Source organism: Sebastes fasciatus, chromosome 3, assembly GCF_043250625.1.
Source record: "Sebastes fasciatus isolate fSebFas1 chromosome 3, fSebFas1.pri, whole genome shotgun sequence".
In the NCBI taxonomy this organism is placed as follows: Eukaryota; Metazoa; Chordata; class Actinopteri; order Perciformes; family Sebastidae; genus Sebastes; species Sebastes fasciatus.
In genome coordinates, this window is record NC_133797.1 from 40,665,363 (window position 1) to 40,683,415 (window position 18,053).

Consider the following 18,053-nt stretch of genomic DNA (forward strand, 5'->3'; position numbering starts at 1 on the left):
ACTGTATCAGCTGCAGGCTGTGAACTAGACTACCGGAGGACTCGGGCCACTTCTGGAACTGAATCAGTTTCTCCTGTCAGTCTACGGATGTTTGAAAATTTGGATTTTGAAGTGATTGTGTGTCTCAGTGTGCAACACAGCCACGGCTAGATTACTGAACGGCCCCCTGGCCTTCACCAAATGTCATTCGAATAGACTAACAACAAAGAGTCACAAAACGACTACAAAGAGACACAAAATGACTGCAAAGACCCGACTACAAAGAGTCACAAAACGACTACAAAGAGACACAAAATGACTGCAAAGACCCGACTACAAAGAGTCACAAAACGACTACAAAGAGACACAAAACGACTACAAAGAGACACAAAATGACCAAAAAAGACCCGACTACAAAGGGACACAAAACGACTACAAAGAGACACAAAACGACTACAAAGAGACACAAAACGACTACAAAGAGACACAAAATGACCAAAAAAGACCCGACTACAAAGAGACACAAAATGACTACAAAGAGACACAAAATGACTACAAAGACCCGACTACAAAGAGACACAAAATGACCATAAAAGACCCGACTACAAAGAGACACAAAACTACAAAGAGACACAGAACTACCACAGAGAAACCCACAAAACTACAAAAAGATGCATAGCGACTACAAAGAAACGCACTGTGTGTCTTGCCTCTGTGTAGGAGAGGTGTTGGGGTGCCCAGCGGCCCATTGTCTCCTAATCCACCCATGACCACAACACGTCTTTCAGCTACCTTTTAAATTTCTGTATAAGATTATTTTCCTCGTACCTTTTTAATATATAGTTTGTTTTGTCGTTGCTCAGGAGCACTCTGGCTAACAGCTGTGGAACCGGCATCCGCTCTTCAACCAACGATCCCAGCCGTAAACCCCTGGACAACCGAGTGCTGCATGCTGTTAAATGTGAGTTTATACAGAGAGACAAACCCAGGTTTTATTACTATAAATACTGAGGTGCTTCTCGGTGAGGTTTCGGAGCTGCCTGCATGCTGAGCTGCCCTTTACAGCTTTGAAATTTACATTTCCAGACTCCTCTCCTTCCACTCTTCTTCTTCTTTTGCGTTTGGTGTTTGTCCCGTGGTTTCTTTCATCGTCTTCCTCTCTTTTCCCCTTTTTCACCAGTTTACTGCCAGAACTTTGCGCCGAGCTTCAAAGAGAGCGAGATGAACGCCATCGCGGCCGACATGTGCACCAACGCCCGCCGCGTCGTCCGCAAGAGCTGGATCCCCAAGCTCAAACTGCTGATGGCCGACAGTGACGCCTACTCCGCCTTCCTGGCCGACAGCGTGAAGATGGAGGCTGACGCGCTGGGGGCGGAGCAAGGCTTTGACCCCGCCTCGCTGGAAGCGGTGGCGGCGGCGGCAGCGGCCGCCAATCATAACGAAGTGGGAGGCGGAGCCACGCAAGCGGACGCCCTCCAGGGGGCGGGAGGAGACGGCAGCACTTTGTTTTGAGTGAGTGAACGGACAGATAGATGAGTGGACAGATGGACTGATTGATGGAGGGAGGGGTGCCATTTCTCTGGCGTGGAGGGGGGGGGTGAGTAGAGAACGGTGGCCGCTGTAGTCGTGATGACACTCCTCCCCTTGCCGCCATGTGTTTGGGGATCTATTTCTTCTGTTACACCTCTTTCGGTCAGTTTGTTCTGCTTCCCCTCCTTCGTTTGTCCACATTTGTCTCTCTCAGCGGCCCAGAATGCCTCACTCTGGGTCGTCCCTCCTTCCTGTTCTGGTGGAGAGAGATGGAAAGACAAGAGAGAAAGGTAGCAGAGAGAAGAGGTTGACCCCCCCCCCCCTCCACACACACACACACACACACACACACACACACACACACACACACACACACACACCCCCCTCTTCATCCCTCTGCAACCTTTCAGTTGTTTCAGCCTTTATTTTTTTATGTTTTTAAAAGTGTCCCTTTTCTTACCATAGTCAATCAGACATTCCCTGGGGACGGGGGGGTGGGATGTGGGGGGGGGTAATCCTGTTTGGAGAAAGTGATATTTCCTTCCCCAAACTCCGGTAACACTGTTGTTTTTTGATATTGAATGTATGCGTGGCGAAGCATCCGAACCGCAGCGTTGTCAGTCAGAGGAGGTTGAGCTTGTACATTTAGTTTTTTTGCTTTATTTCGTCTGATGAGAGCGTCTCCTGAGAGCGTCTCCTGAGAGCGTCTCTTGAGAGCGTCTCCTGAGAGCGTCTCTTGAGAGCGAGCGTGGGACCGACGAGGTCAGGGGGTTGAAATGAATATTGATATGTATATTGGCATGGTTTATTATGATCTCCCCGACCTCCGCCTGGAATCTGACCTACCTACCAGCCTTTTAGAGAGAGCTGCTGGTGAGTTCTGACTGACGGTTGTGGTGGTCAAACTGAGGGCGCTTTCACATCCGATCCGATCCGATCCGTATCCGCTCAGCTTTCACATTAGTAAAGCTGTTCCGTAACCGAGTACGCTTGCGTCATCGTCCACGTGTCTTTGTTTATGTTGAGATCAGCTGTTCTAGCGGCAGAGCATCGTAAAACACAACAAAATAAAACTCACCAAAGCCGTCGTCGTTAGTCTCTCCAACAATCACCAACTCCGGTTTGGTCTTATTTCACCGAGTTTGATGTGAAAGTAGGCCGACTTTACACGTTGTCCCCCCGTCTCTCTCTCTCTCTGCCTGCTGAGCATCTGTATCTGTATCTGTATCTCCCACGGCCGTGCGGTTCAGAGGATGAGATCGGCGCATGCTGCGCGCAGATACAGACATAGATATGAAACAGAATTATATGTTTACAGATGATCAGAGGAGACCGGTGGCGTCGCAAAAAAAAGCCTGCCCTTTCACAACTACTCGCTGATGGCTAACGTTACTTGCTTTAAATAGCGCTCCACTTCCGTGTTTTGGTACTCCAGACCACCTTTTAAAGTGTGCTCAAGCACGGATCGACCAATCATCCCAGAGTACGGTACGGAGCGTTCACACTAATCAATCGAACTGGACTTTGGGGGACAAGTGTACTCGGATCCGGGCCCGGGTCCCTGATGTGAAAGCACCCTAATATCTGACTTAAAAAAAAAAGCCCCTCAACCTCCCCACCTTTTTGACCCTAAAAGACCATTTCAGTTACTTTTTCTTGTGTTATAAATTCTTAATTTTTGTGTGATCTTTGCCTCCTGATGGAGAGGAAACTTGTTACCGATGATTGTCAAAGAGTTTGCGCGTGATAAATGCACTGTGTTATTTCCTGCGGTATGAGTACAATCGAACTACGTTTTTGTACGTATCAGAAAGAGAAGAAGAAGAAGAAGAGAGAGAGGGGTGGTTTTATTTTTAAAAAATGCAAACAAAAAATGAGAAAAAATACAAGCTGAAATCCAATTTATATCTCTGGTTATCACCCTTTTTTTTTTTAAACGTCTGAAGGAAAGTCAAGAAAAAAGCGAGTTGTGAGCTTAGTGTGTGTGTGAGTGTGTGAGCTTAGTGTGTGTGTGTGTGTGTGAGCTTAGTGTGTGTGTGAGTGTGTGAGCTTAGTGTGTGTGTGAGCGTGTGTGAGTGTGTGTGTTTGTGAGCGAGGATACGGCGTTGATGTTCTTTTGTTTTCAGCTCATGTTTAAATTGTTTTCCCTGAGACTATTCGCAGCCATGCCAGTTAGTTTCCTCCGGCTCTGCTGCCTGGATGCGTGCTCGCCTGGCATGGACAAAGGTGCTAATTCAAGCATTGCTAGGAATACAGCTCTGTGTGTGTGCGTGCGCTGCAGCACAGCGAGAGAGAGAGAGAGAGAGAGAGAGAGAGCGGGAGGCCAGACGGTGTGTTTTCACACACGCTTGGTCGATTCATTCACCCATCACTGCGGTGAGCACACACTCACACACACGCACACGCGCTAATACGCATTTGGGCGCTGTCAGCCGCATCAGCTACAGTACACCAGAGCAGCATGGGAATTAAAGGGGAATTACACCGAGGCAGAGCCGAGAGAGCTGCTGTTCATCACATGGAAGCAGTCACCTTAAATTCATTTTGTGTTTTTTAATGATTCTACGTCGGAGCAGAGGTCTGTACTACGAGGCGAGTTCAACGTACCTGCCAGGGTGTCTTCTCTGGTTTAACTAACCCGAACAAACTAGATCACGCTAACGACGCTGGTTATCAACTCGGTAAATCAACCCAGGGTTTCATCTGACCAATCACAGACATGGACAAGTGTGCTGGCAGCAGAGTGACACATTTTACAAAGGAAGAGCAAACTATAATATGAGACAAATACGAAGAAGTTAAACACATAATCAGACTCAAAGTAACACAGTTGAAGCTGCCAAACGCAGGAAGGACAGCTGGCAAAAGAAGAAACTCCCGATGTGTGAATGTGTAAATTAACAGACAGACAGACGGAATACTCGAAAGTCAGATATAGTCGTCTAGATGGGTGATGTATAAATAACTTTCAGAAGTGCGATGGATGAGTTAATTACACTTCTTTGTGGCCTTTGACAACAACGTGGCGTTTATGAGTATTTCATCCTCCTTTTAGCTGCGTCCTCGTCTCCGGTGGTGGTGGTGTGAAACACACTGAGCAAGTAAAAAAATAAATATAACACTAGAACGGCACTCGGAGAACGCCACGGTTCCCGATTGCCCCCCCATCTCCGTTCAGCTTGCACCATCATCCACGTGTATTTGTGTTTATGTTGAGATCAGCTCTCGTTACTCTTTCCAACAATCGCCAAGTGTGCTTCGGTCGAACTCGACTGTAATTTCACAGAGTTTAATGCTCTCTCTCTGAAGGAAAGAGGCGGGGTCATGCGTCATCAAAGCGTCATCAGTTACACTGCGCATGTGTTATACCCAGAGGTCTTAATGTTCTGGCTGATCGGAGTCCTAAAAAGAATTCCTGAATCTGGATCGTCACCAAAATCGAATGGATTGTTCATTGTGACGCACCCGACCCCTCCAAAACAATTAATTCAAATCCATCTCAGACTTTTGGAGTAATCCTGCTAACGGACAAACAAACCAACGCCGGTCAAAAAACATAACCATCCAGATGTCCTTCGTGCATCTGTCAGTTTAGACTGTTGTTTTTAGTCTGGGTTATGACGGTAACTTCTTCATATGTGTGTAATATTATCATACGATCTGCTCACTGGGCTCTGATTGGTCAGTAGGCGGTACTTTTATACGAGTTGATCTCTTATCTGGAACGTAACCTGCTCCGGAGCAGGTTACGTTCCAGAAGTCACCTCGCTAACCCTGAACCCTGCTCCGTAGTACAGGCTTTAGATCTGATGGAGGTGGAGATGGAAGAGGTTAGCTGTCTCTGTACTGGCTGAAAGTTTGTTGGTTTGACGGTTAATTTCCTGGCTTCCTGTGAGGTATTTAGAATTATAAAGAAAGCTGCTAAAGAATGGAAATCGCAGACAAAAAGTAGGCATAGAAACAACCCTGAGAGTCATACTCGCCTTTGAGAAGTGGCGTGGCTAAATGGTAGCTGTCAGAGGGAAAAAAGAACAGGATCTTTTTTCTTCCTTTTTAGAAGAAGTGACCTCGAGAATCGACGAGAATCCAGCTGTGTGCTTTGCTCGTGTTCAGTCTGAGGGTGACTACTGTAGGAGCTCCAGGTGAACCTCTTTATGATGTTAGTGCCACTGATATTTCAGTCCTCAATAACACCGTGGATATTCAGATCCTCGTTTGACCTCGGGCTTTCAATCATAAGATCAGTCCCAGACAATCAGTAGAAAAGGCGACACATCAGTCAGCAGGAATCACAGGACTGATGAGAGCAGTAGTGTGACTAACATGAAGTGCTGAGCCAACTGGATGTGCTGTTTCATGTGTTAAACAGATGTGCAGCCCTTCAGTTTGCAGTTTCTCTCCAACGTAATCGATTCAAACTAATTTCAGATCATTCTTTTAGGCCCACGAAGTCGACTGATTTGTGTTAATTAAACCCGGGACACTAAAGGTGTCTTATTGCGTCACAGCGAAGTGAGACAGACTCACTCATTGAGTTTAAACATGGACAAGTTAAGACTGAGAACCGGAACAGATGACGACTGTTATGAAGTCAGTTTAGATTTAATCTCTCTAATTATCTCACTAATCAGTTTTTAATTTTCGTACAGGGATGTTGATATTAATGCCGGAACTGAATTTTATGAGCTCAGCTGGGAATAAATGACTGATTGATGGTTATGACTCAATAGAAGACAAGACAAGAGGGCTGCAGACCAATACTTGATTTTTTTACTCAGGAAATGAGCCGGAATTGGCGTCCGTGATGAGAGCTGGTCGGATTCACCGAGTGCTGAGGAAAGGGAGGGATGCACCGGTCCCACTGTTTCAGTCCCAGCATCGATAACGAATCCTTTTCCTGTTTTTAAAGGCAACTTTACATGACAGTGATATCATTATATTAACGTACCTGACCGTTCTAGCTGTTCTATTATTTGTCTTTATATCCACATTACTGATGATGATTTATCAACAATCTCATTGTGTAAATATTCTGTAAAAGCACCACATAGTCAACCCTACAACGTCGATAACGAGGTATTTGATCTACTAATTTACCGTACGTTATTAAGAAGTTGATTACGCACCAACAGTAGTTTTAAGCAGGTACATTAAAACTTGATTTAACTCTAAAAAAGGTCTTTTATTTATTATAAATCTCTTGTGATACGGAAACAAAGAAATATGAAGTGGCACTAAGTTTCACTCTGGAGCTCTCGCTGAGTTTTCTCTATGACGGATTGGAAGCAGCGCTTTAGTCTTGAATGATATTTAAAGTTCTGATTTGTTTACAAGTCTGGAGACGTTTTTGGAAAAGCAGATTCATATCCTGTGTTGTTCGGACTGACCCTCAGATTCCTGCGTTGTTTCGTCTCGTGAAGACCAAACTAAAATCACTCTGGTTCGGTTTGTGGTTCTATCAGATGTGTTGCTTTTGAAATGAGATGTGACGTCTGGACCGTAGGGGGCAGCAGAATGCCTTTAAGAGTCAAAGCAGCCACCATCACAGTTAAAAAGGGAACGCGTTGAGTGTTTAATTTGAAGGATAATCCAGCTGTTACATCCACATTTAGTAATATATCTATTCCTGTGTGTTTAATGTACATATCTGCCAGGATTGGCGACTTAATGGTACATTGGATAACTCCTGCTGCGAAACTCCCAGTAACGAAAAAAAACATATCGTATCAAAATGTTTTAGTTTTTTTTAAGCGTGATAATCTTGACTAACACTTTAAAACCCAAAACAAAAAAATGACGACATATCATAGATTTATTTTGTTGTAAACTAGACATTAACATTCATATTTTTTTATGCATATTTGGTGTTTTTTTATTCCTTTTTTTTTTTTTTTTTTTAAATGAGAAGAAACCTCAAGCACCTTATTGCCAGCGTGGCGACAGAAATGCTGCGGTGAACTGTTCAGTGTCACTGTCACAGGTTTATATCGATGTTTGGACGGCTACACGCACGCACACACACACACACACACACACACACACACAGATCCTCAAGGTGAAGGGTCTGTCGTTAAACCGCCACTTAAACGAAACACCGAAACGCCCCCATCCCCCCGGAGAAGAACCAAAAACAGCCTCTGAGGCGTCGTCTAACCCGGCATGAACTCAACCAGTTTTATAGACCAGTGTTATAAAAAAAAGATTTTTACAGCCTGGCTTTTGAGGAAAGATGTTTACGTGACTATTTGTTTTTTTATATATATATTTACATGTATATCAAGTTTCTTTTTATTATTTCTTTATCAATGAGGCTATGAGTCAAAGAACCCGTGGTCCTGAGACGAGCACCTAAAGGTCCTGCAGTCAGGAGGTGGGAGGTAAACCCCCGCCTCCTCCCTCTGTTCTGGAGCACACGGTACGATCTGTGGAGACTTTGGCTACATCCACACTGATACGTTTTGTTAGCGTTTGCACTACTGCGGCGTTTTAGAACCACTAAAGCAGAGACGCTGACCCCATTTTAGTTTGAAAACTCCGGGGTTGCGTTTTAATCTGGACGAGCAGAACTGTGGAGACGAAACAATGGCGCAGACGCCAGCGTTCGCTTCTTCATTGGGTTTTATTCTCACGCCGTGTCCTTCCCTGATTCGTCACGCCCCCGTCATGTGACCCGTTTCCAGACTAGGGCTGACGACTATTGTCATTGTCGATTAATCTGTCATTTATTTTCTCGATTAATCAATTAGTTGTTGTCTTTAAAAAATGTCCGAAAATGGTGAAAACATGTTAATCAGTTTTTCCCAGAGCCCAAGATGAGGTCCTCAAATGTCGTGTTTGGTCCACAACTTACTGTCATATAGAGGAGGAAAGAAACCAGAAAATATTCACATTTAAGAAGCTGGAATCAGAGAGAAAAAAATACTCAAACCGATTATCAAAATTATTAATTCAATAGTTGACAACTAATTGAATAATCGTTGTAGATTTATCTCTATTCCGGACGAAAACAAACCACATCAGCTGTGATTACCGTGCGACTACAAGTGGTTAATTCAACATGGATAGCGAATTACAAACGTTGCATGTGATATGATATGCTGTCAATCCATTAGGATATTTATTTTACATTTTATTAATCTGTTCAAAATGCACCTTAAAGGGAGATTTGTCAAGTATTTAATCCTCTTATCAACATGAGAGTTCACAAATATGCTGCTTTATGCAAATGTATGAATATATTTATTATTGGAAATCAATTAACAACACAAATCAATGACAGATATTGATCCAGAAACCCTCACAGGTACTGCATTTAGCATAAAACAATATGCTCCAATCATAACATGGCAAACTGCAGCCCAACAGGCAACAACAGCTGTCAGTGTGTCAGTGTGCTGACTTGACTATGACTTGCCCCAAAACTGCATGTGATTATCATAAAGTGGGCATGTCTGTAAAGGGGAGACTCGTGGGTACCCATAGAACCCATTTACATTCATTCACATATCTGGAGGTCATGACAGTTTTTCCTCACTAAAATTTAGCGTAAGTTTGGAGCGTTATTTATCCTCTTTCCTGAAAAGCTAGTATGACATGGTCGGTACCGATGGATTCATCAGGTTCTTTAGTTTCATATGATGCCAGGATCTTCACTCTAGCTTTAAAACTGAGCCCGCTACAACCTCCGAAAGATCGATTGCGTTAAAGAAATTAGTGGCTTTAGCGTAACTTCTACAGCCCTGGTTTTCAGGCGTGTTCGTGTGGACGGAGATTATTTCTAAAACGCTTGTGTGTACGGAGAAACGCTGTTTTTAAATGAAAACGTATTAATGTGGATGCAGCCTTAAAACCGGGTTCAATAACTGAGGACAGAGACGAAGAAGCATGAGGGAGAGAGAGAGAGAGAAAGAAACAAAAAGAAGGGATGGGGGAGGGGGAGACAGTTTGCACATTTCTGGTTTGTTTCCTTTTTTTAAAAGAATCTTTTTATTCCGATGCTTTGTTTAAAACCGCCGCCTTAAATGAGAAACAAATTCAGAGAGAGATCGAGAGGGAAGAAGAGGACAGTGTGAGCCTCCCTAGAGAGGAGGGATGAAGGAGGAGGGGAGGAAGAGGAGGGAGGAAGAGGAGGGGGGTGTTGGCTGGGACGCTCAGATGATTTGGTGTGAATGCATGCATGCATACTAGTGTGTACACAAGTGTGAGTGTTTTGTGTGTGTGTGTGTGTGGCGGGTTTGGGCGCTGTTTGTAAAAGGCTTTGTGTGTGTGTGTGTGCAAACAATGCGTGGGTGTGTTTTTAATGTGTGTGTGTGTGCATATTAATGTATGTATGCAGTTTTTTCCTCCCTCCCCACTCGCTTCCCTCCATCTCCATTTATGGCATGTTAATGTCTGCCTCCTCACTCCAAAGAGCTTTTGACAGCGGTACAGTGTGTGTGTGTGTGTGTGTGTGTGTGTGTGTAATGCGCATGCCTATGCCAGGCTGGCTGGGTCTGCTGCTGCCGCTGCTGCGTCTCGATCTATGTGCTGCATACGTGTGTGTCTGGCTTCACGCGGCGACTGCGCATGTCTGTCACAGTGTGTGTGTGTGTGTGGGTGGTTTGGGTGCTCGGCTCTGCAAGGAAGGTCTCTCTAGATACGTGTGTGTGTGTGTGTGTGGGTGGTATGTGCGGAGAGGTTGAGATGAGTGGCTGTTTGTTTTTGTCTGCCTCGCAGAGCGCCATACCTTTTCTTTTTCCCCCTCACACATCTGCAGAGTCTTTACATGTGAGCCGTACATACAGACTGTATCGAAGTGTTTCAGCGTCCATCACGGCTTCACCTCTGCTGATCCTGGACCAGCGTGTTTTCTTTTCACATTCAAATCATTGAAATCAGATCACGAGTATCGCCTAAACATCCCGTCTCTAAACGTCCAGAAGACAGAAGACGGCGGCGGCCAGGACACTTTTTTAACCTCCTTCCTCTCCTTGATTTCCCCTCACATGTCCTCGTCTTCCCTCCCTCTCTCTCTGTCCTCGCCTGTCTCTCTCTCCCTCTCTCTGTGTTTCTTTGTTTACATCTCTTTATGTATACATATCTCTCTCTCTCTCTCTCTCTCTCTCTCTCTCTCTCTCTCTCTCTCTCTCTCTCTCTCTCTCTCTCTCTCTCTCTCTCTCTCTCTCTCTCATCACACACACACACACAGAGGAAGGAGCTAAATAGTGTCGGTCCCCAGTGCTTCATTACGTAAACCATCGTTTTCTCTCCACCGCTGCTCCTTCGTTTCTGTGTCGACTCCATTTCCTTCATAGAATGCAAATCTCTGCCAAACTCTCACCCGTATAGATCTGCATCCCTGCATGTGTGTGAGTGAGTGTTTGCCGTCTACAACAACAACAACAACAGATGGGGCTGCCAAATATGTTGCGGTGTGTGTGTGTGTGTGTGTGCACACATACGTGAGCTATTTGAATGCAAATATGCAGATGAATGGAGTTACATCTGACCAGTGCTGCCCACCCCTCTCTCTCTCGCTCTCCCTCCCTCTCTCTCTCTCTCTCTCTCTCCCTCTCTCTCTCTCTCTCCCTCCCTCTCTCTCTCTTTCTCCCTCCCTCTCTCTCTCTCTCTCTCTCTCTCTCCCTCTCTCCCTCTCTCTCTCTCTCTCTCTCTCTCTCTCTCTCTCCCTCTCTCACGGGACGTTTTATTTGTGTTTTTTTACTGCACCTTTTTATTATTAACAATAATAATAATCACACGATCGATGAGAGGAAAAGTCTGTGTGAGAGACACGCAGGCACAATCATGAGGCTGAATATCGACCAGACTGTTAAACCAAGTGACCAAGTGGGCTTAAAAAGAATAATTATAATCATCCTAGACTTGAGCAGTGAGAAGAGGAGGAGGAGGAGGAGGAGGAGGTGGTGCTGGTGCTGTTCTTCCTGAGGAGGAGATGTTTGTTAAGAATCTCCCAGGACAGATGAGGCATTGCGGCAGTCTGCCGTCACATGAGCGAAGCCACAATCCAGACAAAGAGACGAGAGAGAGAGAGAGGCTAATGACGGAGAGGAGGAGGAGGAGGAGGAGGAGGAGGAGGAGGGAGGTGGCGATGGTCTCTCTCTGGCCCTGTGCCACCAAGATAAATACCTGGGTGCTTGTTTATTTCTGTAGCGTGGCGTTTTGGGGTCGTGGGCTGAATGAATAAAACGCTAAATCCCCCAAAAGACGACCCCTGCAAGACGAGCACCCGTCGATCCAACGATGTAACGATGTAACGGGGAGATCCAGATGAAGCTTCTGAAACTTTAAGAACAAGGAAAAGACGAAGCTCTGAAGTTGAAATTGCACTAAACTATCTTTTTATGTCCATTTGGCTGAACTTTTCTACCCCCCCGCTGTCCCCTTTTGAAGCACTGCGATATGATAATGTGAAGACGTTTGAGCTGCAAACTGTGTGGAGGTGATTTGGCCTCGATGGCAGAAAGGCGACTTTGCCCAGCTGTTGTCAGTGTGTGTGTGTGTGTTTATATACTGAACACCATCCGTAGTCAACAATCGGAGGTCAGGACAGAAAGACAATGGATTTGTGAGCTGGCAGTGCGCTCGGTGTAGTGAGGATATACATCACGTTTAGTAGCAGTGGTTCCCAACCTTCTGTGCTTGTGACTCAATACAAAGTCCAAATGCATGAATCCATCATAATCAAACCTAATGTTGCCTTCTCACATTCGTTGTTTTAATAATAATAATAATTAGGGCTGTCAATCCATTCCAATATTTACATTTTTTTATCTGTTCAAAATGCACCTTAAAGGGAAATATTTAATCCTCTTATCAACATGGGAGTGGACAAATATGCTGCTTTATGCAAATGTATGTATATATTTATTATTGGAAGTAAATTAACGTAAAATAAAATGACATATTGTCCAGAAACCCTCACAGGTACTGCATTTAGCATAAAACAATATGCTCCAATCATAACATGGCAAACAACATGGGCATGTCTGTAAAGGGGAGACTCGTGGGTACCCATAGAACCCATTTACATTCACACATCTGGAGGTCAGAGGTCAAGGGACCCCATGACAAATGGACATGACAGTTTTTCCTCGCCCAAAATTTAGTGTAAGTTTGTAGCGTTATTTAACTCCTTCATGACCAGCTAGTCTGACCTGGTTGGTACCGATGGATTCATCAGGTTTTCTAGTTTCATATGATACCAGTATCTTCACTCTAGCTACAGACCGCTACAACCGGAAATTGCATTAATGCTTTAAAGAAATTAGTGCCGTTAAAACTAATCTGCGTTAACGTGTTATTATCGCGTTCACTTTGACTACCCTAATAATAATAATAATTTCAAAAAGTTCGCCAGAGCTGAAAGGATCAGTTGAGGGACTGAATATTAATTGGATTTTTGATAACTGTTTTCTTAAGTCTTTTATTATAATGAATTGAATATGGGTGGTCGAACAAGACGAGCAATTTGAAGACATTCCCTTGAGCTTAGGGAAACTGAGTTGGACATTTTACGCTTCAGAATTTAGTTTTATCATCTAGATCTTGCAAATCCGATGTAGAGAAGCCACAGGTAGGGAACCACTGTATTAGGGATGTCACGATACCACAAATTTAGTAGTCGATATCGATTCCAGTGAAATATCACGATGCTCGATACCACCGTAAAAAAACAAAGTAAATCCAATACATTTCAATATAAACTGCTTTATTACCGTTTGCATACAGATGTTTGCTTATTTATTATTAATTCCTGATGATCCGCCTCAAGTTTATTTCTCACCAAAAACTAAATTTTACAAGATTCATTTGAACACATCATGATAACGTTAGTTTAGTCTGGGGCATTTTTACTGAATAGAGCTTGAATGCATCCTAATGCACTCAATGCAACCTCCGTGTGTTAACTCTTTGCTCCGTTATTTGCTGCTCACCGGCTGCTAACAGCTAACGTTACCAACTCTCAATGTAGCATTAAACGTTTTCTGATCCCTGGTACTTACAGTACATACCGTAGAAACAAGTACCGTCACGTTTTCACAATTTTGGCATCGACTTGGTACCAAAGTATCAACTCGGTTCTCGTGACATCCCTACACTGTCGTAGTCGTATTAGACCCCTAGTGTTGTTTTTACAGTCTCAACGTGGGCTTTAATCGTCTAAAACGGGCAAGAAATCAAGATAGAAGTTGGAGGTTTTGTCATTTTGAGGATTCATTTCTGTCACTGTGCAAGATTTTGAAAAGAAAACGAATGTAGAAGTTGTGATTGTCGAGGGTTGAAGCTTCTTGTCTGTCGGTGCTCGGCCTGTTCTCCTGGGGGCCTCGGGATGTCGACGCGGGGGTGGGGTTCGAACCGGATTCCACATCCAGAGAAATTTGTAGAGAAATTCAGCGTACTTCAAACGAGCACAGCAAAAGGGATATCTTCTTTAATATCTGTCTGTGTTTTATTTCCTCTTTGGTTTGGAGGAAGATGTTACGAGTCGGTAGCTGAGCTGCTGCTGAGACGAGAGGAAGAGAATGATTCTCATAACGAAGTTTTGAACACTCGTCTGCCCTACGAAGAGCAAAGACTGAAACTTGGCCAGCCCATGTATATCACAGGAAAACTGTGACCGTTGACCTTCGTAGGGCAGCTACGCCTGAGCACAGTTTTCCGACTAAAGGTTGAGCGGGGCCAGAGCAGACGTTTTTATTTTTTTTTCTATATAATTTTTCTCCAAAGCGATACGAGTTCGGTCGCGCTTTTAGAAAAGCTTTGTACACGTTTTCTTTTCTTTTTACATTTTCTGTTGTGTTTATGTTTTCTACATTTGAGCTAGCGTACTGTAGTCCTTTTGAAAGTTATTTTAAGACAAGATGCTACTACTAATACTTCAACATTAACACCTGTACGTAGAGTTGCCAAGTTGTGTAAAAAAATTTTAAAAAAAAAAAGCTAAAAAAAGAAAGCAAGTGGAGACATGGTTAGCTGTAAAATAGTTTAGAGAAAGAGAACCACATATTTTTGCATTGCGATTGTTGTATGACTGAGACTGAGGTGCTGCGGACGGGAGGGTTGAGGTTTTAGGTTTTAATGCTGGACCAGATGTTTGGTTTTTACTGTACTGCAGCTGTTTGTCGGGGCGGGGTCGGGGACGGACCGATGGACGGACGGACTGTCGAGGCAAACAAAAAACTGTCGGGCTCACATCATTTTAAGGCTACAAGTCTGAATGTCTGTTTCAAATAATCTTCATGGATAAAATCCAACTCTCCGTTGTCTTGTGACGATATAAAATACATTTCTTAGCCAAGTTTGCATAAACTTCCATTAGAAATCGACCAAAAGTAAGTTTACTTGACCTGGTTCTCAACCAGCTTCTCCACAAAGAATAAGCTACTGCTGCTTGAATGTTTTATATGTTTAGACGCCGCCTGGTGGCGACGAGCAGCTACTGCAGCTCAGAGACGTGGGGGGGGGGGGGCTCAGCGGCTGCAGTAAGCTGCCAAACGCCACCAGAGGGCGATATCCCAAGAGGCAGTGATCCTACACAAGCTACGATTGTAATGAAAGAGTCTCGATCACTGTATTCAACCGAGCACCTTAACAGCGGACCGCCGGAGGTTTCTGCTGCTCATTGTTTTTTACAAAATCCGACACAAGACGCAAACTCGCCAAAACGTCCACCGCATGTGGGCCAAGATGCCAAATAAGAAGTTGTCAGTAGATTGAAAGTTGCTGACATGACTTTTCCAAAAGAAAAAGAGCACCGCAGCTGTTTTTGACTCGTCCGTCCACGCCTCCCGACCTCCGCCGCCTCGGCCGCCGACCCACAGACGGGAACTAAAAGTGACGAGTGGAATAATCTTAAAAAAAAATAAAAAGCACCTTTGGGCGAGCGCTCGTCTGTCCCGGAGAGCCTGAAGCCCTCTGCACCTTTCTGAGCACGCTCACTATGTCACTTCCTGTCTGTGGGTCGGATGCTGGTGTCAGACGTGGGACTTTTGTTTGTGGGGGCGGGAGGGGGGGTCGAGATGTAATGTGAGGGTTCTTTTTGTAAGTTCCTTATTTTTGTTGTTTTTATCTTTTTGTACTATTATTCCCTTTTTTATTTTGTATGTTTTCTCTTCTCTCTATTTACGACATTTTGTTGTTTACTGTAAAAATGATGATGATGATGATGATGATGTGCCCAATCGACCCGTCTCCCTCCAGGTGGGAGGTGGGAGCATAGTAGACTGTGCAACCTCTCTGCATGGGGGAGGATGGGGGAGAGTTGAGGTGGGTGAGGGGTTCCCAGTCGATGGCTGAAGGTCGGAGTTCAGACGGGTTCCTGCACACATCTGGAAATGACAATGAACTGAATTTAAATCATTTCTAGGTCTGTTTTTTTTCTTAAAAAAAGAATCCCAGAAAAATCCCTCAGCAAGCATCTGATGGTTTAGAGTCAATCTGAAGAAGCACAACACGTTCAGTGTGACGACACGACACGCCGCCGACACTAATCCTCCTTAGAAAACAGCTTTGGACTGATGATAATCATGATAATCAGGCAGATTCATACTCGCCAACCCTCCAGATGTTCCCGGGAGACTCACGTTTTTTAAATTTTCCTCCCGGGGTCACAATTCTCCCGGATTTCTCCTGATTTATGACAAATTCTCACACCTTTTTTTCGTTATCTCAAGCTGTTTCTGGCTCTTTACAGCGTGTATAAGCTCTACTGTTTCCACCCGGACGACAATACAGCTACACCAAATGTTGTTTCCCGGTGGAAGAGATGCTCGCGACACAGCGTTGTCGGGCGAGAAGTCGTTGTGGTGTGACGCAAGCCATTAGAAATAATGAGTTTCAGAGCACAGTGGTGCCATCGACGCGTTGTGTCTGAAAGGACCTTCAGTGAGTGAGAGACGGAGAAAGAAATGGAGAGTATTAAGAGAAAGAAATGCTCAAGGAGGGGCAAAAAATTAATGAATGGAAACTGATGACGGATTATTCTGTAGCTATTCTTTCCTCAAAATTGAAAGTATTAATATTATTGATTAGTTTTAAAGTCACCAGAATGCAGGAAACTCTGAAACTCAAGTTTTTCTGGAGGGGGACCCCCCCCCCCATTTTGATTTAGAAATCTCAAGGTTGGCGAGTATGATCTCAGATCAGATGTATGACGTCTGATTTCCAAATCAATGAAAGAAGCAAAGACGGACGACTTAAATGTCCTTTCAACTCTCATTTCCATCAGAATGCTTGTTGGGTTTGACTTTGCACTGTCACATTTATTGCATGGAAAAATGTTTGATGTTTGAATCCAGTCGACGTGTTAAAAGAAAAATCCACCCTCAAACCCCGCTGTAAGAAACCTCAGTGTTTCCAAGCCCTGGTGTCCGTTAGAGCTGCTTTTGCTTATCTTTTGGCCTCTTGGGGGCACAAACACAGAGAAATATGAGCATTCATTCTGGCCACCTGATGAAGTCCAATGTTCACCTTTTTATCTCTGTGTTTGGTCTCCACCAGCTCCTGATGTGGCTCTTAGCAGTGTAACGCTCCACAGTGTTCACCATCCAGTCACTCATGTTAACACTTGATACCAGATTCAACTTTTGGAAACAGAGGGTGGATTTTTCTTGTGTAGGGACCCTGCTGAAACATCTGGAGGAACGTCGGGAGTCGTGTCGTTAAGTGTGCAAAAACTGGCTAAAACTTGAGGAGCGAGGGAAGTGGACGCGAGACTCTTTCTGAATCAAGATTCGTGTTCCATGAGGTTTGAATCCTCATCGTTTATCTCTCCCTCTCCATCCCCCTTCCTCTCTGCTCAGCCGCCTTCCGCCTCCTCATCTTCCTCGGCGCTGCAGCCTGACCTCATCAGCCCCTCGCCGCGACCTTCCCCCCCCTCCCTAACCCTTCGCGCTCCTCAAGCTCCGCGCGTCTCTTTTTCCTGCCGTCTGTAGTCTTCTATCCAGAAACATTTACTCCGCTCTTTACCCAAACTCCCCACACACCAGAGACAACACACACTCACAAATATCTATATATATATATATATATATATATATACTGTATATGTATAAATGAATACAAAACGGGCAAACCTCTGAGACGCAGAAGCTCGCACACACACCTGCAGACGCTGTTGCAGGACGTGTGTGTGCGTCTTCGTGTCACTGATGCAGTTTAAAAACAAAACAAACAAAGTACCAGTTTACCTCGGGAGCTCTCAGCCATAGCAGACCTTAATGCCCACAGATATCTCAGCGCTGCGAGCAGCTTCTGAACTGCTGTGGCTGCCGTTACAAAGCAGGTACATACTGTCGTTTTTTTGTTTTTCAGGAACAAACCCGGGAGCCTCAGCAGAGCTGCTCCCGGGACCCTTTGAATGCATACAAGCGCAGGGTTTTTACAGAAACGGGACGCAAGCCGAGAGTCCACGTCAACACAGTCTTACCTCAGATTTATGCTACAGACCGGGGGTCGGGTGGGGGGGAGGGTGGGGCTTACATATGATCATACAGCAACCGTGAATGACTATTTTTTATTCCTTCTCTTCCTTGTCTCTGGTGTCG

General features: G+C 44.6%; 1 protein-coding gene and 1 long non-coding RNA gene across 10 annotated transcripts in view; both read left to right on the forward strand.

Moving 5' to 3' along the window:
• LOC141765178 (uncharacterized) overlaps positions 1 to 15,257 on the forward strand; it is a 33,188-nt gene extending 17,931 nt beyond the window's left edge. The window contains exon 2 of the long non-coding RNA XR_012593399.1: positions 9,023 to 15,257. This is a non-coding gene — a long non-coding RNA (uncharacterized LOC141765178). The remainder of the gene's footprint in view (positions 1 to 9,022) is intronic.
• nacc1b (nucleus accumbens associated 1, BEN and BTB (POZ) domain containing b) overlaps positions 1 to 18,053 on the forward strand; it is a 303,884-nt gene that overhangs the window by 20,849 nt on the left and 264,982 nt on the right. For 6 of the 9 annotated variants that reach the window (XM_074631193.1, XM_074631194.1, XM_074631185.1 and 3 more), the window contains exons 7-10: positions 843 to 940; positions 1,160 to 2,188; positions 2,257 to 3,495; positions 3,559 to 15,257. In XM_074631193.1, coding sequence (XP_074487294.1) covers positions 843 to 940; positions 1,160 to 1,491 — 430 coding nt within the window. In that variant the 3' untranslated portion in view covers positions 1,492 to 2,188; positions 2,257 to 3,495; positions 3,559 to 15,257. Of the gene's footprint in view, positions 1 to 842; positions 941 to 1,159; positions 2,189 to 2,256; positions 3,496 to 3,558; positions 15,258 to 18,053 lie in introns of those variants that run through there. The other 3 variants (XM_074631186.1, XM_074631190.1, XM_074631189.1) reach the window with 3 other exon arrangements.